Source organism: Salarias fasciatus, chromosome 12 (assembly GCF_902148845.1).
Source record: "Salarias fasciatus chromosome 12, fSalaFa1.1, whole genome shotgun sequence".
In the NCBI taxonomy this organism is placed as follows: domain Eukaryota; kingdom Metazoa; phylum Chordata; class Actinopteri; order Blenniiformes; family Blenniidae; genus Salarias; species Salarias fasciatus.
The window spans coordinates 29,161,037-29,181,532 of record NC_043756.1 but is presented as its reverse complement, the minus strand read 5'-3'; the positions used below and the strand labels follow the sequence as shown (position 1 = coordinate 29,181,532).

General features: G+C 41.1%; 1 protein-coding gene across 7 annotated transcripts in view; it reads right to left on the bottom strand.

Annotated features, from left to right (window-relative positions):
- The window catches only part of LOC115397679 (GTPase IMAP family member 8-like), a 152,621-nt gene that overhangs the window by 101,556 nt on the left and 30,569 nt on the right, over positions 1–20,496 (bottom strand). For 6 of the 7 annotated variants that reach the window (XM_030104113.1, XM_030104114.1, XM_030104112.1 and 3 more), the window contains 2 exons: positions 11,865–13,082; positions 7,258–11,765 (listed from right to left, as the gene is read on the bottom strand). In XM_030104113.1, the coding sequence (XP_029959973.1) occupies positions 9,718–11,765; positions 11,865–13,082 (3,266 nt within the window). In that variant the 3' untranslated portion in view covers positions 7,258–9,717. Of the gene's footprint in view, positions 1–7,257; positions 11,766–11,864; positions 13,083–20,496 lie in introns of those variants that run through there. The other variant, XM_030104119.1, reaches the window with a different exon arrangement.

Genomic DNA, 20,496 nt, shown 5'->3' with positions numbered 1-20,496 from the left:
TTTATGATCAGTCTGAATAACTTTTGTATTTTAGATTTTTTTTCTTTCAGTGGACATGAGGCATAAAACAATGACTTCAAGGCTGCTGGTGGTAAGACATTTGATCATTAAAGGGTCTGAAGTGTTCTCTGTGCCTTTCTCAGCTTTCAATTGGTGGTAAGTTGATGTAAAAAAAAATAACTAAATAAAATAAAGATAGTTTAGTATGCGTGGCACAAAAAATGCCGGAAAAAATAAATCGGCATCTGCACTCTCAGGGCTAAGCCCCTGATCTCCTAGAATCCTAGATCCGCCCCTGGTGATGGGTGAGTCCACCCCTGAGGCCTCGGCCTCTGCTTCCTCCACAGAAGACATGGCGATGTGATTGAGGAGGTCCTCGAAGTATTCCTTCCACCATCCTATAATATCCCCAGTTGAGGTCAGCAGCTCCCTGCCTCCACTATAAACAGAGTTGGTGGAGACCTGCTTTCCTCTCGTGAGGTGCCAGATGGTTTGCCAGAATTTCTTCAAGGCTGAGCAGGTTAGAAGAAACTATAAAGAAATGATATTTAAAAGATACAACTACAAACACATAAAAATCAATGAGAGCTTGTCTTCCTTTTCATTATTTCCTTGTTTAGCTATGTATTTACTTTTTTTAATTTGTTTGGTTTGATTAATATAATTCAATTATAATTGTTTCATTATATTTATTGGTTGTTCTGTTTTGCTGTGATTACTACCTCCACCAAGGAGGTTATGTAATCGCTGCTTAGTTGGTTTGTTGGTTGGTTGGTTTGTTAGCAACATTACGGAAAAGCTGTGGATGGATTGCGATGAAACTTTGTGGAAAGCTGGGTCTTGGGCTAACTTAGAATCCATTAAATTGTGGTGATGATCCGGATCACTGTCTGGATCCAGGATTTATTTTTAAGGACTCTTTATCATTGAGAGATAGGGAAGTCTTTGACATAGTTGGGCATAACTCAACAATAAATGACAAGGGGCCTTAGCAAAAAATTACAGTGTAAGTTCTTCAATGACTCTAAGGGCTCTACTTTGATGGCACAACTTGGCCGTTGATCACCAGCGGAGAACGCGCATTCCTATTTTCGACAGGCGCAGAAGAGGGTTTCTGACCAGTCCGCTGCACTTGTGCCAAGATGGGCGTGGCCACGCACCAGGGGGCGGTGTCGACAGAATCAGCTGGGCGCAGTGATAGTTTCGTGCAGAAGGTGCGAGCAGGCTGCGGAGCGGAGGATCTGATGATAATTTGTCTGAGAAAACCTCAGAGGCAAGTTTCCAGCTTGTCAGTGCCATTAAGATTATAAAATAAATATATTCTTTCTAAATCAGAGGTGTGAAACGTACGGCCCGCGGGCCGGATCAGGCCTGCAAAAGAATTTAATCCGGCCCGAGAGATGATTATATCAAGTATATATGAGCTGCAATTTTTCAATAAGCTGCTGTTCTAAATGTGTCCACTGGATGGCGCAATAGCAATTGTGTTCGGCAAGCAAACTGCTTAAACCAGAGCAGAGCAAGTAGGTCGAGCAAGAGCCAATTAGATGAGCTCCTTTGTATTTTGCTTGTGCGATTCTACCTTTACTTTTTCGCTCTTATTGCCTCAATATGTCGCTGTCAAAAAAGAGAAAAGTGGACGCCGAATGCAGAGTTTTTCAAGAAAAATGGTCATCCTCCTATTTTTTCGCAGAAGTCAATGGGAAAACAGTGTGTTTGTTGTGTTCACAACATGTTGCAGTGCTGAAAGAATATAACCTTCGTCGCCACTATGTAAGTCTTCATGCCGACAAACATGACCACTTTCAAGGACAGCGGCGAAAGGAGAAGGTGGATGAACTGTTGTCAAGTCTGAAGAAACAGCAGTCTGTTTTTACTCACAGCCGAGACGTCAGTGATGCTGCAGTCAAAGCTAGTTACCTCATTGCTAACGAAATCGCGGCGGCTTCAAAACCATTTAGTGATGGCGAATTCATGAAAACATGCATGATGAAGGCAGCGGAGATCGTGTGCCCTGAAAAGCGACAGGCTTTTGCAAATATCAGCCTGACAAGAAACACCATCGCAGACAGGATTTCTGATCTTCCAGTGGATTTGGACAGCCAGTTAAAGAACAAAGTAAAGTCCTTTATTGCTTTTTCAGTTGCAATTGATGAAAGCACGGACATTACAGATGTTGCACAGCTGGCCATTTTCATCCGAGGAGTTGATGACACATTGAGCGTCACCGAAGAGTTTGTGGAGATGGTGCCAATGTCAGGTACAACAACATCCGATGATATTTTTACCGCACTAGTCGGCGCCCTGGACAGGATCGGAGTGGATTGGTCCTGCGCTGTCAGCCTGGCTGTGGATGGTGCGCCCTCAATGGTCGGGAGAAAAGCAGGTGTTGTGACAAAGTTCAAAGAGAAAGTGCAATCTGCAAATGGAGGACGTGATTTTTGGACTTTTCACTGTATTTTGCACCAGGAGGCTTTGTGTTGCAAGTCATTAAACATGGATCACGTCATGGAGGTGGTCATCCAAACGGTGAATTTCATCCGATCCAGAAGCCTGAATCACCGTCAGTTTGACAACCTTCTCAAAGAGAAAGACCACATCTATGGCTTGCCATACCACACTGAGGTAAGGTGGTTAAGCTGAGGTGCTGTGCTGAGGCGTTTTTGTGACTTACGAGAAGAAATTGAACAGTTCATGGAAAAAAAGGGCAAACTGGTGTTAGAATTTCATTCTGAAGAATGGATGCAGGACCTTGCATTTATTTATTTTTTCTTCCCACAGACTTTTCTCCCTTAAATTGCTTCTGTGTGCACCAGTTGCCGGGTGGGGGGGCCTGTTGGGGTGGAGAGAGTGTGGAGGACAGCAGAACTTGCTTACCTTTTCTTGTCGCCTTGTTCTTTGTTTGACTTTGTTTGTTTTATAGTCTGTTAAGCATTCTGTATTTTGTTTTGACCATGGTTGGATTTCACAGGGATCCTGTTGGGACCCTGCTCTTTATGGGTGGGGGTGTGACAGCCCCCTGCTGGTGGTCTGTGGTAGCTCATGAGTGGGAGGAGCTGAGTGCGTCCCGGGGCTGCGCCACTTCCGGCCGCCCCTGTTAAAAGCCGGGCTTCCGCCTTCCTCGCTCGCTCGCTTCTGGGGCTTGCTTCTTGGCTCGCTGCCTGCTGCGGCTCGCTGGTGCCGCTCTCTGCCTCGCTCTCTCCCCGGGCTGCCAACCTCCACCGACTCTGCCATGCACCGAGTCTGCCTGCCACGCCGCCTGTTTTCAGGTTAACTGACTGATTTGCTCACACACACATTTACACTGATCTCCCGCACGCACACCCACACCTTTACAACACCTCACACACTCACCTGCTGGTGATTCCATTTACTGATTGCAACCAACATGCACTACAGCTGACTGCGCTTTGCTCTCATCTATACTGACGACACACTGATACCTTTTGTATTTGCAGCTTTTAGATTGTTTAATTAAAGAGAAGAAACCAAATTATTGATTAAATAAACTATTTAAACTTCCGCCGTTGTCCTGTCCCCTCCTTGTTTTGTTGCGGTCTTGAGCCGGGCCGTAACATGGATGTTACTGAGCACCTGAATAACTTGAACAAACAGCTGCAAGGGCGCAACAAAGTTGTAACACAGTATTACGACAGCATACGTGCTTTTAAGTTGAAGCTGTCACTGTGGGAGACTCAACTCTCCGTTGCAACATGTGTGCGCGAGCCAACGTGTCGCGGACATGAAGCGGTTCAAAGATAAAATAACGGGACTGTTACGGGAGTTTGAGCAACATTTTCAGATCTTTGGTGAACTGGAGAAAGACTTCAAAGTTTTTTGCTCGTCATTCACCGTGAATCCCTCTGAACTGCCCGTCAACATCCAACTTGAAATGATTGACTTGCAGTGTGACTCAGATTTGAAGAGCAAATTTGCCGCTGTGAGCTTGGACACATTTTATCAGAACCTCTTGCCAGGTTACCCCAACTTGACATCCCTCGCTGCAAAGCTGTTGTCCATGTTTGGAACCACATATCTTTGTGAGCAGGTTTGCTCTGTAATAAGCATTAATAAAACAAAGCTGCGCTCAAGGCTCACGCACAGCCTCTTGAATCACATCCTGAAGCTGGCTGTCACTCAGAATGTGACGCCTGATATTGATGCGCTGGTGAAAGCTCAAAGATGCCAGGTATCAGGAGTCAAATAAACAATGCAACCCCACTTAAAGTGCTGCATGAGACACCTTTACATAGTTATGTGATCTGTGAAACAGTTTTTTTAATCACTGAGGCATTGTGTGTTTGTGTGTTACTTGTCCCCAGAATATTTAAATAACTCGATGGGATTTATGCTGAATAGTGATGTTGTGTTTGCACTATTTTGGATGCACTGACCCCAGGCTCCAGCTTTATCTTCATGCTTTTTATGTTGTGAAATAGTTTTTATTGTATTTTATTATTTTGTAAATTTAACCTATTTATGATTTGTGACTGGTTCTTGCACTTGTTTGGGCAACAGAGTTTTATCATTTTTATCAACATTTCTGCCTGAGAACTAACACCCTGATATAGTTCTGTGGTCTGTGAAACTGTTGTGGTTCTGTGAATCGCTGAGGCATTGTGTGTTTGTGTGTTCTTTGTCCTCAGAATTTTCAAGTAACTTCAAGTTTTTATGATTAATACTAATGTTGGATCTGTCCTATTTTGGACAGTGTTAAAACAAAGAAAACAATGTGAAGTTGTTGTTTTTAAGTTATATTCCATGATTTTGCTGGTCCAGCCTGCTTGGGAATAGATTTTACTCCATGTTTTTTACTCCCTGAGCTAAAATGAGTTTGACACCCCTGTCCTAGAGGATGGTGCTGCACCGTCTTCATCACCAATGGTGCAGGACATTGCTGTGATTTTGGAGGAGGCTGTTGTCCTGCAGGATGTGCCAGATCTACCAACTGCACTCACATACCTTTTTGGACTCTTCTACGCCCTCAACATTTCTTATCCAAAGGCTCTCAAATACACATTTGAGAAATTTCAACACCTGTTCATGGAAATCGGCTCTCATTGCTCACAGCGTGTTCGGTCATTGCAGAAGAAACCAGTGCACTGCACTTCATTGGGGCAGCTTGTTTCTGTTTTTTTAAACAGAAATGTTTGAATGTTCCACTGATCATTTAAGTCATTTAGGGATGTTTTTATATTGGCACATGTTCCTCTTAAGTGTTTTTTGGTTTTTGTATATATATATTTTTTATTACAGCTATACACCTATGTGGTATGTCACTTGGGAGATGTGTTATTGTTGGCAGTGTTGTCAGTGTGTTGTGACAGCATTGCACAGTAAGCTAAAATGTTCTATGAAAGAACACACAAAAGTAAGAACTCTACTGATGCCAGCTTTTGCATTATGTAATCCAAAAAGTTTTCAAGTTGCATTATTTCAATGTGATGCTGTGATTATAAGGGTCAGTTTTGGCATCTTTTGGATCCTGTGCGACTTAATGGCAAAATAATAATAATAAAACATGTTCAGAAAGCAATCTTTTATTTGTTCAAAATTCATTTTTCACTGTTGTTTCTCAATTTTACTGACTGTTCTTGTCTTGTAAAAATAGATTGCGTTTTAGAAAGATTCAACATTTGACATTCCTTTACTTTTTCTTCTGTAATTTGTTCCTTAAATTTCAATTACAATTCATCATTTTGAGGCATTTCAACACTTGCTCATTGTATCTGTTACTGTGGACAGAAATGTTAAAATGTTCCACTGTTAGTTTTAGTTACATGAGCATGTTAACATCGTCACATCTTTCTTCTTTTAAGTGTTTTTATGTAATGGATACCTGTCAGACATGGATACCTTTTATTCTTGACAGTGTTAACACCAATGTGTTGCAGTATTGCACAGTTAAGTAAAATAAAACTATGGAACCACCATTGAAGATTATGTGTTTATTGACATGCAGGTAATTAAATAATGACTGTGCAGTCAATAAGCTTTTGCTGGCTATTTGAATGAGTTATTGAACAAATCAACATGTTGTAATTGGCAAAACGAAGAATTAAAAGTCGTATCCATTAACAGAACAGCGTAAATGTAATTGGCACAATAACGGAATGTCGCTTAGGAAAACGACATAGCAAATCATTGACACAATTCAAAAGTTTTACTGCAAAAGGTTGCCTTAAAATTTGAAGTTGTCTCAGTTATTCTTTTTTTACAGTGTAGGAAAGAGAGCATCAGCATACGTCTTACCTCATCAGAAACCGTCCGGCTTTTGCCGGGAATACACAGCTTCATCACGCATGCCTCGGACGTGTGCGTCACTAATTAATTAGCCCCTCGTTAACTTTACTAGAGGAGCACAAATGGCAGATTTTCGGGTGTCTTTTGCGCTCAAATCAGAAACGCAGGCTACAGTAATATCAATAAAACGTGTCATGGTCGTGCAGAAATTAAAATAAGTTCATCATTAATGTTACATGACCAGATGCACTTAACGCTAACGAGCTGTCACGGAACATTGCAGCAACCTTAAAATAGGGGGTTTTTTTTTGTTTGTTTTTTTGTTTTTTTTACAAAAAAATACTCACATTTGTAGATTTCTTGGCTGCCACTGATGTTTTCCATTTTACCAGCATTTCCCAGCACAATGTGCGTAATTTCACATAGCCCTCGTTTTCTAGTGTGCCCCTGGAAAATCTCCGTTTCAAGGGCCAGATAGCCCTCACACTTCGCCCTCCCCCTCGGTCTGAAGAGACGTGAAGTGGAATCGGGGAACCCCTATTACTTCACGTGAACGCACAAAACGAAGCGTTTGGGCCAAGGGCTATAGGGCTAAGGGGAGAATTGGAATTCACCCAAAATGATTTGCTGTTATGATGTTATATTGCAGTCCATTTCGGTGGTGAGATACATTTATTTTTCCTTTGTTTCTCCTCTTTCTCATTGTGTAGCTTCAGGGTTGTTGTTTTTTGTTTTTTATTTTTTACAACAATTTGGTTTGGTGCCAATGTCAGTGAGGTCTGTTATTTTTATTTTGTTTATCAGAATTTTCAGCCTTTTACTGTCGGACTTGTATTAATAAAGAAAGGATTCTTAAATGTCTGTCTTAAAAGTTATTTTTGTCTTCATATAATCTGTGAAAATAAATAATATTACAGTCAACCAGCAAATGCAATGACGACAGTTGTAAGATTTGGGTGCCAGGATGATTAAATAATGTAATGTGTAGAAAAAGCACAGAAATGTTGTAAACCACCCCCATTTCTCACATTGTTGACAGCAGAGCAGGGCAGGATGAAACTTATCCTGGTAGTTAGCCTGGTGTGGAGCAGGTTAGCTGCAGAGAATAAATCTCCATGGCGACTTGTCCGGGATAAACTTGGCCAGCTTTTGTGCAACCGACTTGAGACTAACTTCATCCAGGATAACCACAGGATAACCACAGTTTGCCGGCTTAATCCCTGATCCTGGTTTTGTGCAGTGTTTCTGATGTGTTCCTATGATTCAGGAGCTTCCAAAGTAATCCTGGATCCAACTGAACAATTTCATTTATAACTCAATGTCTCTTCGTGTCATGAAAGAAAATTTGAATCAGACATTTAAATCACATTTATATTTTCTGTTTTGAGTCCAATTCAGCTTAAAAACATCTTTGTTTTCCTGTTTTGTTTTTATTTCACTTGTTTCTGTCAAGACCATATAGGTGAACCCAAAGGCAGACTCCACACTAAGGATCTGGTTTACAGTGTTTGTTTAGGTCCAAGACAGGGAAGCAGGATCACAGGCTGAGGCATCCAAAGGGGTAATCCAAATACAGGGTCAAACAACACAGAGAGGTCAGCGCAACGAGGAGGTTTAAGAACGCAGGGAAGCAGTAACATAAGTACACTGACAACCAAGCACCAGGCACATGGGGAAAGGAAGCTTATATGAGGAAGAGGGTGGGAGACAAAAGACGATTGGACATTGAAAGACTGAAGGAGTGAGGTGAGGAAGCCAGGGAAAGACAAGGCCACTGGAAGGATGGGAGACCAGAAGAGGCTGAGACACAGACAAGAGCTCACACACACTGAGAGAGACTGACAACACAGAGAGAGGGAGCAGCAGAGGTAAAGAGAGGAACACACAAAGCAACAGAGGGAGATCTGGGAGTTTCCTGTTGTAATTCCAAAGTCTGATTAAAGTGCACTGTTTTCGCTTCAGAAGTCTCGGAAAACAGAACTTTCTTTCAAAATGAAATAGCAAATAAAATAAAATGAAGGCTGCAAGAAAATTCCAACAAAACATTTCAGGTTTTGAAATTTTATTTATAATGACATTTTTTTTTTTGTAAATTCTATTTTTTCTTTTTTTATAATGTTTATTCATTTTTTCTTAAAATTGACACAATAACACAACACAACAGATCAGCATTACTCAAAATATATTAAAATTAGGACAGCTACGAAAACGGCAGTCAGCTTAAGAGATGATGAAGGCTCGAGACAGGATTGTGGACACGTCCATCAGTATAGTCCAAGAAGGGTTTCCACGTGTGGTTGAACATATCAGTCTTAGAATGAAGCAAACATGTAAGAAAGTCCAGTGGAATATATTCCAAAATAAGGTTTCTCCATCCAGAAACAGTGGATGACTTACTAGAAATCCACTGAAACAAGATCTTCTTCCTGGCACAAAATGTCAGAACATTAAATAGTTTACTCTGATATTTGTCACCAATTCGCTTACTTGGTAGACCGAGGAGAAGTTACTGGATCAAAACTAACATTGATTCTAATAATATTTCTGATCTCAGATAGAACAGACTCCCAGTATCTCTGGATCTTGGGGCGTGACCAAAGACAATGGGTCAGGCTGCCATCCTGAGCTCTGCGTTTAGGACAATGTGACGAAGCACCTGGTTTGAATTTTGATAGACGGTTTGGGGCCAAGTGTGCTCTGTGCAGTAAATTAAGTTGTAAGGCCCATGAGCGATTACAAATAGTTATTTTTTTTCTAAGATTTCCAGATACTGTTCCATGTTTCTTCTGTAATATCAATAGCCAATTCTCTTCCCCAGGTCTGAGCAAGCAAGGGACGATCCAGTTTACAATGACCTCTCAGTATCTTGTAAAACAATTAAAAGATATCACTCAAGTTCCAAAAAACAACATTTCAATGTCTGAAACCTCAGTATTCTCTTGCAAAGATGTTTCCTTATTAACAAAATCCCTGATCTGAAAAAAATGAAAAAGGTTGTTCTTTTCTATTCCGAAGACTTGTACAATTTGATCAAATGACATGAGGGTCCCTTCCCTAAAGAGACAGCCCAAAGATAAAATACCACTTGACACCCATAAATTCAATTACTTTTTAACATAAAGAATGCATTTTATCTTTACATCTCTGTGCTGGAATGTTTTATTTTAACAATTCTGTTAGTAAGATAAAGATTTAAGACTTCCTATAAGCATTAAAGACATACATGCAAACGTAGTACATGCTGTAAACACAAGATCAACACATACGCATGCACGCACGCGCGCGCGCGCACACACACACACACACACACACACACACACACACACACACACACACACTGAGAGAGATAGATAGGGAATCAAATAAAAATTAAAGGCTTCAAACATTGATTGGATGGATGAATGGGAACATCATCCAATTAGATGACTTTGTACATTTTGTGAATCATGAATGTTCACTGCTGTCTGATGAACTTCAAGAAATCTGACACTTCTCTGGAAAAAGTTTCTTCTTCAGTTCCTTCATTTCTTTCTCATGTTTTTCACTCAGTTTTTTGAACTCTTTCACATCAACATCTCCATCTCTGATTTTCTGGTTCAGTTTTTCCATCTCTTCATCTTGTTGATTCCGTAACTGAGTTTCTTTTTCCTGTTTTACTTTTATTTTGTCAAAAGCTTCCTTTCTGAAGTCATCGATCTCTTTATCTTGTTGTTTCTGTAGTTCATCTATTTTTTTCTGCCTGGTTTGTTTCTGTTGAGCCTCTATTTTTGTCCTCAGATTTTGTATTTCTTCTTCATGCATGGTGGCCATTTCAGCCTTTCTCTGTTCTTTGTTTTCTGCTTGACGTTCCTTCTTTAAAGCAGCCATTTCATTTCGTTGAACTTCCTTCAAGCGATTGATTTCCTCTCTCATCTTTTTATCCAGATCCGTATTTAGATCAGACAAGAGTTTATTCATGTCATCATTGTGTTTTGTCTTAAGCTTTTTCATATTTTTCTGATTTTCTTGTTGCTGTTTCAGGATGACAAGACTCGCGTCAGTCAGTTCTAGTTTGTGTTTGTTCAGTAGTTCTTCCATTTGGTTTTTCAGGGTTTCTTCTTTCTCTTCACTTTCCTTCTTTTGCTCCTGTTGACTTTTTGAAAACTTGTTCTTTAGTTCAGACACTTCCTGCACATGTTTGTCTATTAAATCCAAAACCTCAATTTCTTTGCTGTTCTTGAATTCATTGAACTCTTCAGCTTGTTTTCTGGCCTCCTCTTCATATTTCTTTTTCATATTCTCCAATTCTTTCTTGTAGTTTTCTTCTAATTCTCGTCTCTTCTTCTCCTCTTCCTCCTGTTTCTTTTTATCTTCTTTTCTTTTCTTTTCATATTTTTCTCTTTCCTGCTCAAATTCTTCCTGAAGCTTTAACAGTTTTGTTTTCTGCTGTTGTCGTATTTCTTCATCTTCTTTCTCTCTTTTCTTCCACCACTCTTTTCTTTTCTCTTCCCAGATCTCTCGCTCCTTCCTCACCTCCTCTCTGGACTCCACCAGTTTTTTGTCAATTAACTCTTTTTGTTCAGATTCACATTTTATGTTTTTCTCCAAAGCTTCAAGCTTTTGTTCCCACTCTCGTCTTTTAGCTTCATCCTGTCTTTTCTTCAGCCTGTCTTCTTCTTCTCTCTCCTCCTGTTCTCTCTTTCTCAGCTCTCGCTCCTTTCTGATGTTTTCTTCCTTTTCCTTCAGTTGTTTTTTTGTCAGTTTTCTCTCCTCTTCCAGTTCAGCTCTTTGTTTTTCCATTCTCATCTTCATCTTCTGAATTTCTTCCTCATGTTTCTTTTCCAGTTCCTCCTTCTCTCTCTTCATCTCTTCTTCCTTCTCCTTCAACTTCTTTTCCATTTCTTTCTGTATCGCTGCCTCAGCTTCTTGCAGCATCTCATTGGTGAAGCAGTCCCCTCCATTTTTCTTCACCATGGAGTCGATCTTTGCTATCAGCTCACTGACTTGACTGGAGTCATGTTTACGATTGTTGAACACATGGTATCTTCCTCCACAGTTAGCAATCAAACTCTTAAATGAATCATCGCAATTATTTCTAATGTATTCTTCATCTGACAGCAAAGCATCATCCAGTTCATCTCCTCCTGTTAACAGAATGAAGGCAAAGTGCAGAGAATTCTTTCCGAATCCTTTCCTGATTAGATTCAGTGTTTCTTTTTCTTCTTCTGTGAATCTGCTGATTCTTAACACCAACAAGAAGACGTGTGGTCCTGGAGCCAGAAGACTCACACATTTCACCAGCTCTTCATTTATGTCTTCATTGGACAAACTGTTGTCAAACAGTCCTGGAGTATCGACCACAATGATCTGACGATTGCTCACTTCACCCACTGCTTTCTGACAATGTTTGGTAACTGATTTCCCTCCAGGTTCAGCCTTAAACTCCTTTCTTCCCAGGATGGTGTTTCCTGAGGAGCTCTTTCCACTGCCGGTCTTCCCCAGAAGAACAATCCGGAGACACTCTGTGTTCTGTGTCTCATCACCTGTGAAAGAAGAACATTTATTACTATAAAATAAAAGAACAACGTTGTGCTGAGAGATGATGTCCTGTTAAAGACAGAAATCATCAGTGATGTACTTACAGATGTCTGTGTTCTTTGCTTTCAGATCCCTCAGCTCAGACTGAAGCAGGTTGATGTTCTTTTCTTTTTGGATCATCTTTGTTATTTGAGCTTGATGGAACATTTTCATTGTGTAGGAGTGTGGCTCATTTCTGTTTCTCATTGTATCGACATTATAAAACAACCTTGAAAGTTCTTGTCCTCCATTGATGTTGAGAACAAAATGTTCTCCACTACAGCTCTGAATCAACTCTTCTACCTCCTTGTTTCCCTTTGGAAAGTTGAGAGTTGAAGGATCTGAGCCCACAGTGAACAGAATCATGGTGAAGTCATTGACTCGAGAGCTGAAGGTCTTCTGGATGGTCTCTAACTCTCCCTTGTCTTCATCAGTGAGTGGACCCACAGGCAGGACCAGGATGAAGGCGTGGACACCTTCAGGATCACAGAGGGAGACACACCTGAGAGCCTCCTCCATCACCTCCTGCTGAGGTCTTCCACACAAAGCAGGCAGCTCCACCACAGAGACCCACCGTCCACACACCTCTCCCTGGTTTCTGACACACTCTGAGGAGTTGGCAGCTGGTCCAAACCTTCCTGGTCCCAGTATAGCATTGACTGCTGACGTTTTTCCAGCTCCTCTTCTACCAAACAACACCAGGTTCACAGGAGGTTTGGCTTCTCTTCTTACTGTTCCAACATCTGTTTCTTTATCTACGACCAGAAACTCTCCTCTGAGGGTGTTCACTATCGTTTCCATTTTCTGCATTAACTCTTGAAGATCATGTTTAGAAGGGTCCTTCCAGTCAGCAGGTAACCTGTGAACCTTTTGCTGGCAGTCCTGGATGAGTCTGTCTACTGTGCGGTGACGACCTTCATCTTCATGGGTCAGGACGACCATGGAGTGTTTGAAGACATCCTGACCAAACAGACTCAGGATGAACATCAGAGTTTTTCTGTCCTCTTCAGTGAATTCAGAGGGTTTCACGAGCAGCAGCAGAACATTTGGTCCTGGAGAACAGAGCTCCACACACCTCTCCATCTCCTTTCTCACTGCTTCCACTGGTAGATTAAAGACGTCTGGAGTTTTCACCACTGTCAAAGGTTTTCTGTTCCACTCTCCACTGACAGAGACAGACTGTTTTCCTTTCACATTAGTGAATTTCTTCCCAGTGATGAATTTTGACAGTGATGTTTTCTTATTGTCACTTTTTCCAAACAACACGATCCTGAGTCCATGTTCTGGAACAAAAACATGAATAGGACTGAAAATTAGATTACAAAACACAATCAAGCATTGAGAATGAAGAACATTTACACAGCTGACATGAGGTCAAGCTTCATTGGAGGTGACTGTTTGCCAGAGATGGGTGACTTGGACTCGAGACTCGGACTCGAGTCACGATTTTATGACTTTTTGACTCGACTTGATGAAATCAAAAAAAGACTTGGACTTGCTTGGACTCTAAGCTCAGTGACTCTAGACTTGGACTTGACTTGAACCCTTTGACTCGACGAGTCACGTCAAGTCATCATAGTGATTTTAAAAGTGCGATGTATGAATCATTTTTATTTTTTATCGCTTTGTTTCATTGGATCGCAGTGGTGAGGTGCGCCTGCGGCGGGAGCGCTTTTTTTGTACCACCGAGACCCCGTGCGACGGGCGGAGTTTCTTCACTTCCGCATTGACGGGAGCGCTCGTTTTCAACACCCGCGCATTCCAGGCGCATTCCAAACAACACAACAGGTCGGCCACGATTGTTTTTAATAAACTGGTTTCAACACTGCCCGCCTGGAATGCGCGCATAGGCGTCAGTTTAGGGGGAGACTTTTGCCAGGGGTGTTTTTTTCTCCACTACACAGAAATCCTTCACGTGTAGCCATTTTAACCCCGTTTATTTTCAGTAGTATATAACATTCCGATGCTCCTGAACGCACCGTCCGCAAGCATCAGAGACGCAAACAGACGTTCACGAGGATTAAAAAAACAAAACAAAAAAGTGCGGCTGTTCTAAATGTGCGTCTGTTCCAGTGGAAGCTCCACACAGAGCAGCTCTTTCTTCTGCAGCACCTGTGGTGAGTTTGAAAACTTGGTTGCTAGTTTAACCCAGTGATTATCCCAGGTTATAGACTTTATGCAAAAGGCGGTAGTCTGTTTCGAAATGTGGATATGACCTGAAGAACTTCACTGTCAACATGCTAACAGCAACATTTTGAGGCTGTTTGGCCTCATTCTAGTCTCAGCTACTGTTCATCATCAACATACTTTTCGTCCCCGAGGGACCTGTTGCTTTTGATTAAAAAGAAATGCGAGTTTTATTGAAAGATGTGAATAGGGATGAATTTCATATTTTTGTATTTGAACTGTAATGAAGAAGAATGCATCAAAGATGCTTTATTTCATTAAGGAAACACAATTTATTTTAAGATAGGTTTAAATGTGCACACTTTAGTGAAGACTTTTTTTTTTTTTTAAATCTGCCCCTTGGTTCAAATCTCTCTGGACATTTAACACTGAACATAGAAAACAGAGCTAAACATACTCAGACACTGTCTTTTGTCCCCAACAGAACTGCAGCTGTGAGGACTGGAAGTCCTACAGGTCCAGATATGTAGGCTGCAAGGTAACATCTGCATTTTTAAAAATGCCCAAAACCATTGTCCTGCCGTTCTGAAGTGCCAATGAAGACATGACATATGTCCTCCTTGTCCGTCCTCTCAGCTGGTCTCTGTGGACATGGCAGACAGTCACACTGCTGAGCCTCTCCTGGGACTTCGTGGAGCAGAGCCTCATTTTCAGACGCTGCAGAGAACTGAGGCTGCTCTCTGCTTCACAAGAGAACACTGAACCACCAGCAGGAGCCGGACCAGGGTCTCCACTGGGACCTCCAGCAAGAACCAGGGTCTCCTGATCAAATAAGTACACTTTGCACTTCCATTGTAACTAGTAATCTGTAACCTGGGAGATAACCGGACTATTATTTTATTGTTTCTTTCTTTCTTTCTTTGTGCAGACGTCACCTCTTCATTCTCAGTCACCTGTTCTGCAGCTCTTTGTTTATTTCTGTGGAACTCTGCTTCTGGACAAATAATGGAAAACACTCCTGAGACTGATGGTTCTCTGTGTCTAACACATCTTGGATGTTTAGTAATGTTTGTTCTTGTGTCGATGGTACAGTTAGTATTTTGATATATTTCTTTAATGGTGTCAGAGCATCTCTACCAGGACAGAGACATGTCAGTATGTGTAGATCTGGTTCATTAGCTTGATCAGTCTAAAGCTATCTGAGGACGTCTGATGGTGATTCTTTGGATTAACAGACTGCCTCCTCTGATGTCGGTTGCTTTTCTATTTGACATGTTGAAATGTTGATTTGTGATTAGGTCTTTCCTCAGATTTTATAAATGAAAGAAGGAAACAGAATGACTGGCCGTACGCAGGTTGTACAGGAGGCAGTAAACAGCACAGCAGAATTAAAACTTCCATGAAACACCAGAGAGCAGAAGAGGAAGAGGTCATACCAGTGGTGGGCCGTCAGGGCCTGCAAAGCCTTCTCTGCTGGCCTAAAAATTACAGACTGATGTAAATTATATTTTGTCCATAAATAATTAATAAATGATTCCAAACAGTATGTTCTGGTTCCTTTCATAGTTTTCCCGTGGTTGCGCTGCTTCCAGACATGTTTTTTTCATATTAAATCATTTAACCAATCAGATTTCAGGCATCATCTGTTGCTAGGGTCAAAGAAATCTGCCAGGCCTTCGCTATCCGTTCCTGATGGCGCAGTGAAGTAAAGTGAAGCGTCAAACAGACAGCTGCTTTAACCAATCACACAGTTGCTTCAACCAATCAGACAGTTGCTTCAACCAATCAGATTTCGAGTTGGTGACTCAGCGGCGCCTTCTAGCTTCTGACAACAGCAGATCCAGGCCCTCTGATTTACATTCACCAAGAGATACAGTAGGGGACGGTATGCACCTAAGTTGTTGGTCGCCTACCTCAATTATTCCAAGAAGAAGAAGAAGAAGAAGAAGAAGAAGAAGAAGAAGAAGAAGAAGAAGAAGAAGAAGAAGAAGAAGAAGAAGAAGAAGAAGAAGAAGAACAAGAACAAGAAGAAGAACAAGAAGAAGAAGAAGAACAAGAAGAAGAAGAAGAAGAACAAGAAGAACAAGAAGAGAAATAAAACTTACGCCAGAAATACCACAGGGCAGCTGGACTTTCAGCCCTGGCTTTATGGAACTGAAACGCACGGATAATCTATATGACAGAGCAATTGAACTCTTTTTGAGGAAGGAAAGGAGGATGGATTTTGTTTACAAATAATTGGGATTTTGGTGAGTAAAATGTTTCTCTTTTCCTAAATTATATTGCTGTTTTATTAAGTTGTTGATGCTCATTGTATGTGCACAGATGTAGTAGGAGACTTGTGCACTTCAGCAAAGGCATTTATTCTGGCTGCACAAGTATCTATCTGCTGTGCAACAACTCTTTATATGCATATCTGCATAATAACATTTTTTTTTGTAGACAAAATAGTTATTGAGAGGTGGATTGGTTCAGGCGGATCTGTTCTGAAGGCCTTAATGTGAAATGCACGGTCCGCCACTGGGTCATACCATAACCTGGAATATCTGCTCATGGCAGAGTTTTGCTCCAATAATTAAAGCTAATAATAATAATAATAATAATAATAATAATAATAATAATAATGATAAATGGTTCCAGCCTCCCAGCAACAAAGGTAAGACAATAAGGCTTCATGTTGTTCTTCCTCTGCTGATTCACCAGGTTTTTGTGACAAAGTTGAGAAAGAGTCATCAGACAGACTGATCACTGGTGTTTCTGTTGTGGGCTGCCGAACTGTGTTTTTGTAATTTTTCCATTTACTCCTGGAGTTTCTTTGTGTAAAATGTTCGGTTTGAGTGGAAATGGGATAGTTAGGCTTGAAGCCAAGATTGGTCCAGTCACAGATATAATGTTCTGGTAACAGCCTGTGTTCTAATGTAACTCCAACTGTCCTCCCGAGGTTTATTCTTTTATTCTGGAAATGCTTTGACCTTATTCCTATTTGTGATGAATAGAGTTAAGTGGTTTGTTTCTGTGCTGTCCCTGAGCTGTAAATCCTGTTGACAAGTAGCTGATGTATCTGACATGTAGCTGATTTCAACATGAAGTTCAACATTGTTGGGTTTGTAACTCATATAAGAGTTTGAGGCCAGAGGATTTTATTAAAAACATGACAATCACCTACAATGTGAAATAATTCTAAGCATCTGAAGGCAGCCACACCAAAAGTTAAATCAGTTCTAGTCATCATCTCAAGCACTTCTCAAAAGCAGTGGTGACTGGTCATTGGGGGCAGGTGGAGCACAGCACCTTTATGTTGTGTTTGACAGATATGGTGAAAATACCCAATCTACAAGCTCGCTTCTCAAAAAGAGTATCGATATCTCAGTCAAAAATTTCCTTAACAGTGCCTCCCCAGTTTTTTTTTTTGTTTTTTTTTTAATGACTTGTTTAGGACTCGAGGAAAAAAGTTTAGGACTTGGACTCGACTCGGGACTCGACTGTCTTGACTTGGGACTCGACTCGGGACTTGACTGTCAGGACTCGGGACTCGACTCGGGACTCGAGTGCAAAGACTTGAGACTCGACTTTGACTTGCAAAACAAGGACTTGGTCCCACCTCTGCTGTTTGCTCTCTTTAAGATCTGTTGAACATCTGAGGCTCTAATTTGATGGCGCAACTTGGCGTTGATCAGCGGCGGAGGCAGCGCATTCCTATTTTCGACAGGTGCAGAAGAGGGTTTCTGACCGGTCCGCTGCACTTGCGCCAAGATGGGCGTGGCGGCGCACCAGGGGAGGGGTCAACAGAATCAGCTGGGCGCAGTGATAGTTTTGTGCAGAAGGTGTGACACTGACAGCTTGTCAGTGTCATGAAAGATACACAGAATCACTCATGAAGCACATAATTGTTTTTATTATCTTCTTTAACTCTAGAACAGCCAAGATGGTCTGACAGACCGTTTGGGTTTTTGGAATTCAAATAAATCTGTTAAAATAATTCCCCTGTCCTCTAACTCTTTGACTTTTCCTAAATATGTGTCTTGTATTTTTTTCTGAAGCAAATAAGGTCCTAACAATGACACACATAATATTACAAAGCATTTATACCTCCAAAGGCCAACAGCGTCTCACAGACCGCTGATTAAAAAAAAGACGCACTTCACGGGGCTTTTTTTTTCTGCTATTGATTTGTTTTGGTTCATGTGCCGCGTCTGAACAGGGAGCTAGCTCTGACAGCAAACAATCAGACAGACGGCCAAAAATATCAACCAAATCCCAAAAGAAAGACAATAAAAAAAGGCATAAATAAGAGATATAAGGTGGAAGAAGCTTTAGCAATGACACAGGAGGTCAGTGAGGGGGAATCGGATGGCGGAGACGTGTCGGACATCAGCGATCTTGACTGGAGTGAAGAGGAGGAAAGTTCTGAATCAGAGTCAGAACAGCAACGGGCCAAACAGCGAAACAAATATAATGCTGCTGCCCCAAAAATGCCCAACCGACCTCCAGCTGCTGTACAGTCCAGCAAAGAACCTGCAGTGGTGCATGAAGCGCTCACGCGTCACCTCCAGGTATAGAGAATTACTGTAGGCTACTGTCAGTTTACAACTAAATAATTATAACATAAAATGGTGTAAAAAAAATAAACTAATGTAATAAAATTAAACACAACAGTGAACACAGTAGTTGACAGCAGGAGCACTGGCCCAGCGACTCCAGAGGTGCCAATTACAGATTCAGGTAAAATATTATATCCTCCATCAAAGTGCAGCAAACCATGTATTTTTCGTTTCCAAAAATTAATTTTAGAACGAACATTTTTTCTGAATAAATACCTTTGTCCTGTGGAGCCTGCAGTCCCAGAATCAACTGAGCAGGGTGAGGACAGGGGTGTGGGAAGGTGTCCGTCCTGGTGCGCAGCCGGGGAGACTTATTTTACTAATTTTAAAATGCTTTTGATTATTATTGACGGTTAATAATACAACTTTTTTATGTGTGTTGGTGTGTGTGCGTGTTTATCAGGGACACGAGTGCGCAGAGTGTCAGTGAGAGGTAACGCTGCGCAAATGCGCACTGTAAAAAGTTAAATAAATTTTGAAACCTGATTTGAGGCATTGATAAAGCAGACATGAGGCATTAAAAGGTTTGCTGATCCTCTTGACTTAATATTTTGTTTATTTATCTTATTTTCGCGCTAGGTTTCGACCGCTGTCGATCTTCCTCAGGCAAAGAACCAGCAAAAAAAAAAAAAAAAAAAAAAAAAAAAAAAAAACACAAAGAAAAAAAAGAGAAAGAAAGAAAGAAAAGACAAAAGAAAAACAAACCACACGCGAAAATGGTTTCAAGTGGGTCAATGTACAATTCGGCCGGGCCCAGAGCAGGATATGTTGTCTCTACAGAGTTGTGACACCAAATCTGTCATCATGAATGAGCCGAAAATGAGGGACTCTCCGCTTTGCTCTCCTCATTCATGCATGAACAGTCTCTATTTTGTGCTCGGAAGATCTCTCAGGTCATTTTGAACCGGCTTAAAAGAAATCCTTCATATGGAGAATCAGTCCGTTTGTCACTAGAGCTGACCAACACACTCCACGCAATGACAGCGGCTTCATTCAGTTGACTGATCTGATTAAAAAAATAAAATGAACATATTTCGGGTGCAGAACTATGTGGATCCCGCACGGCTGCATATACATGCGTTGAACAGCGTAAAAAGCAGGTGAATCATCATTTCTACCTGTGATTTTGAGGAGGAAACCCGCACAATGTCAGAAGTTATTTCACACCATCGGACCAAAACACGGTTCAGACAGTCTTGGGCAGGCTCTTAGTGTGTTTTATTGATCTTGCATCTTGTCACGACGCATTTGCTACAGCCATGCACCTGTCAGTTTGCCTTGTATTTCTTTGTGAATGAATAGTGTCGTGGGTAAAAGCGCGCACTGTATGTAAAGACCTCGGCGGAGCCGATCGGCGCTCTGAAAGAAGTATGAGCCGGTAAATGTGTCTGCATTGTTATTTCATTTGTCTGGTTCCCCAAGCTCTTCAAGAGATTATTTATTTTAAAATACCTTCATATACATTGTTGCTCCACTATGGTTTAGTATTGAGGCCAGGATTTGATTTGATTTGACTTATTTGGATCCCCATTCGCATGGCAATGCCAAAGCTATTCTTCCTGGGGTCCATACAACATCTTCACAATGTGTCAAAGCAGCCACATTATCTACAAAACAATCCATATACAAATTCCAAAAACAAAAACACAAACAAATACATAACACAACAACAAACAAACAATACAAGACCGCTCCTAGGTCAGTAGAGATACACAACATTCACATATCATATCTATGTAGATCCACACATATTATGCACATTGGTCACCCAAAAACTCAAATCTCTTTTGCCCTTCCATCTTACACCTAAACACCCTTGAAGCAAAAACCCTGATGTAACAATTAAAATTCAAATCAGATTTGACAGTCACCCATTCATTTACTGTTTATGCCAGGAACCATTTCTGTTGCAAAGGTGCAATTTTAAGTAATATTTGTAATTCCAGTTGACCCATATTAAGTCTCTATT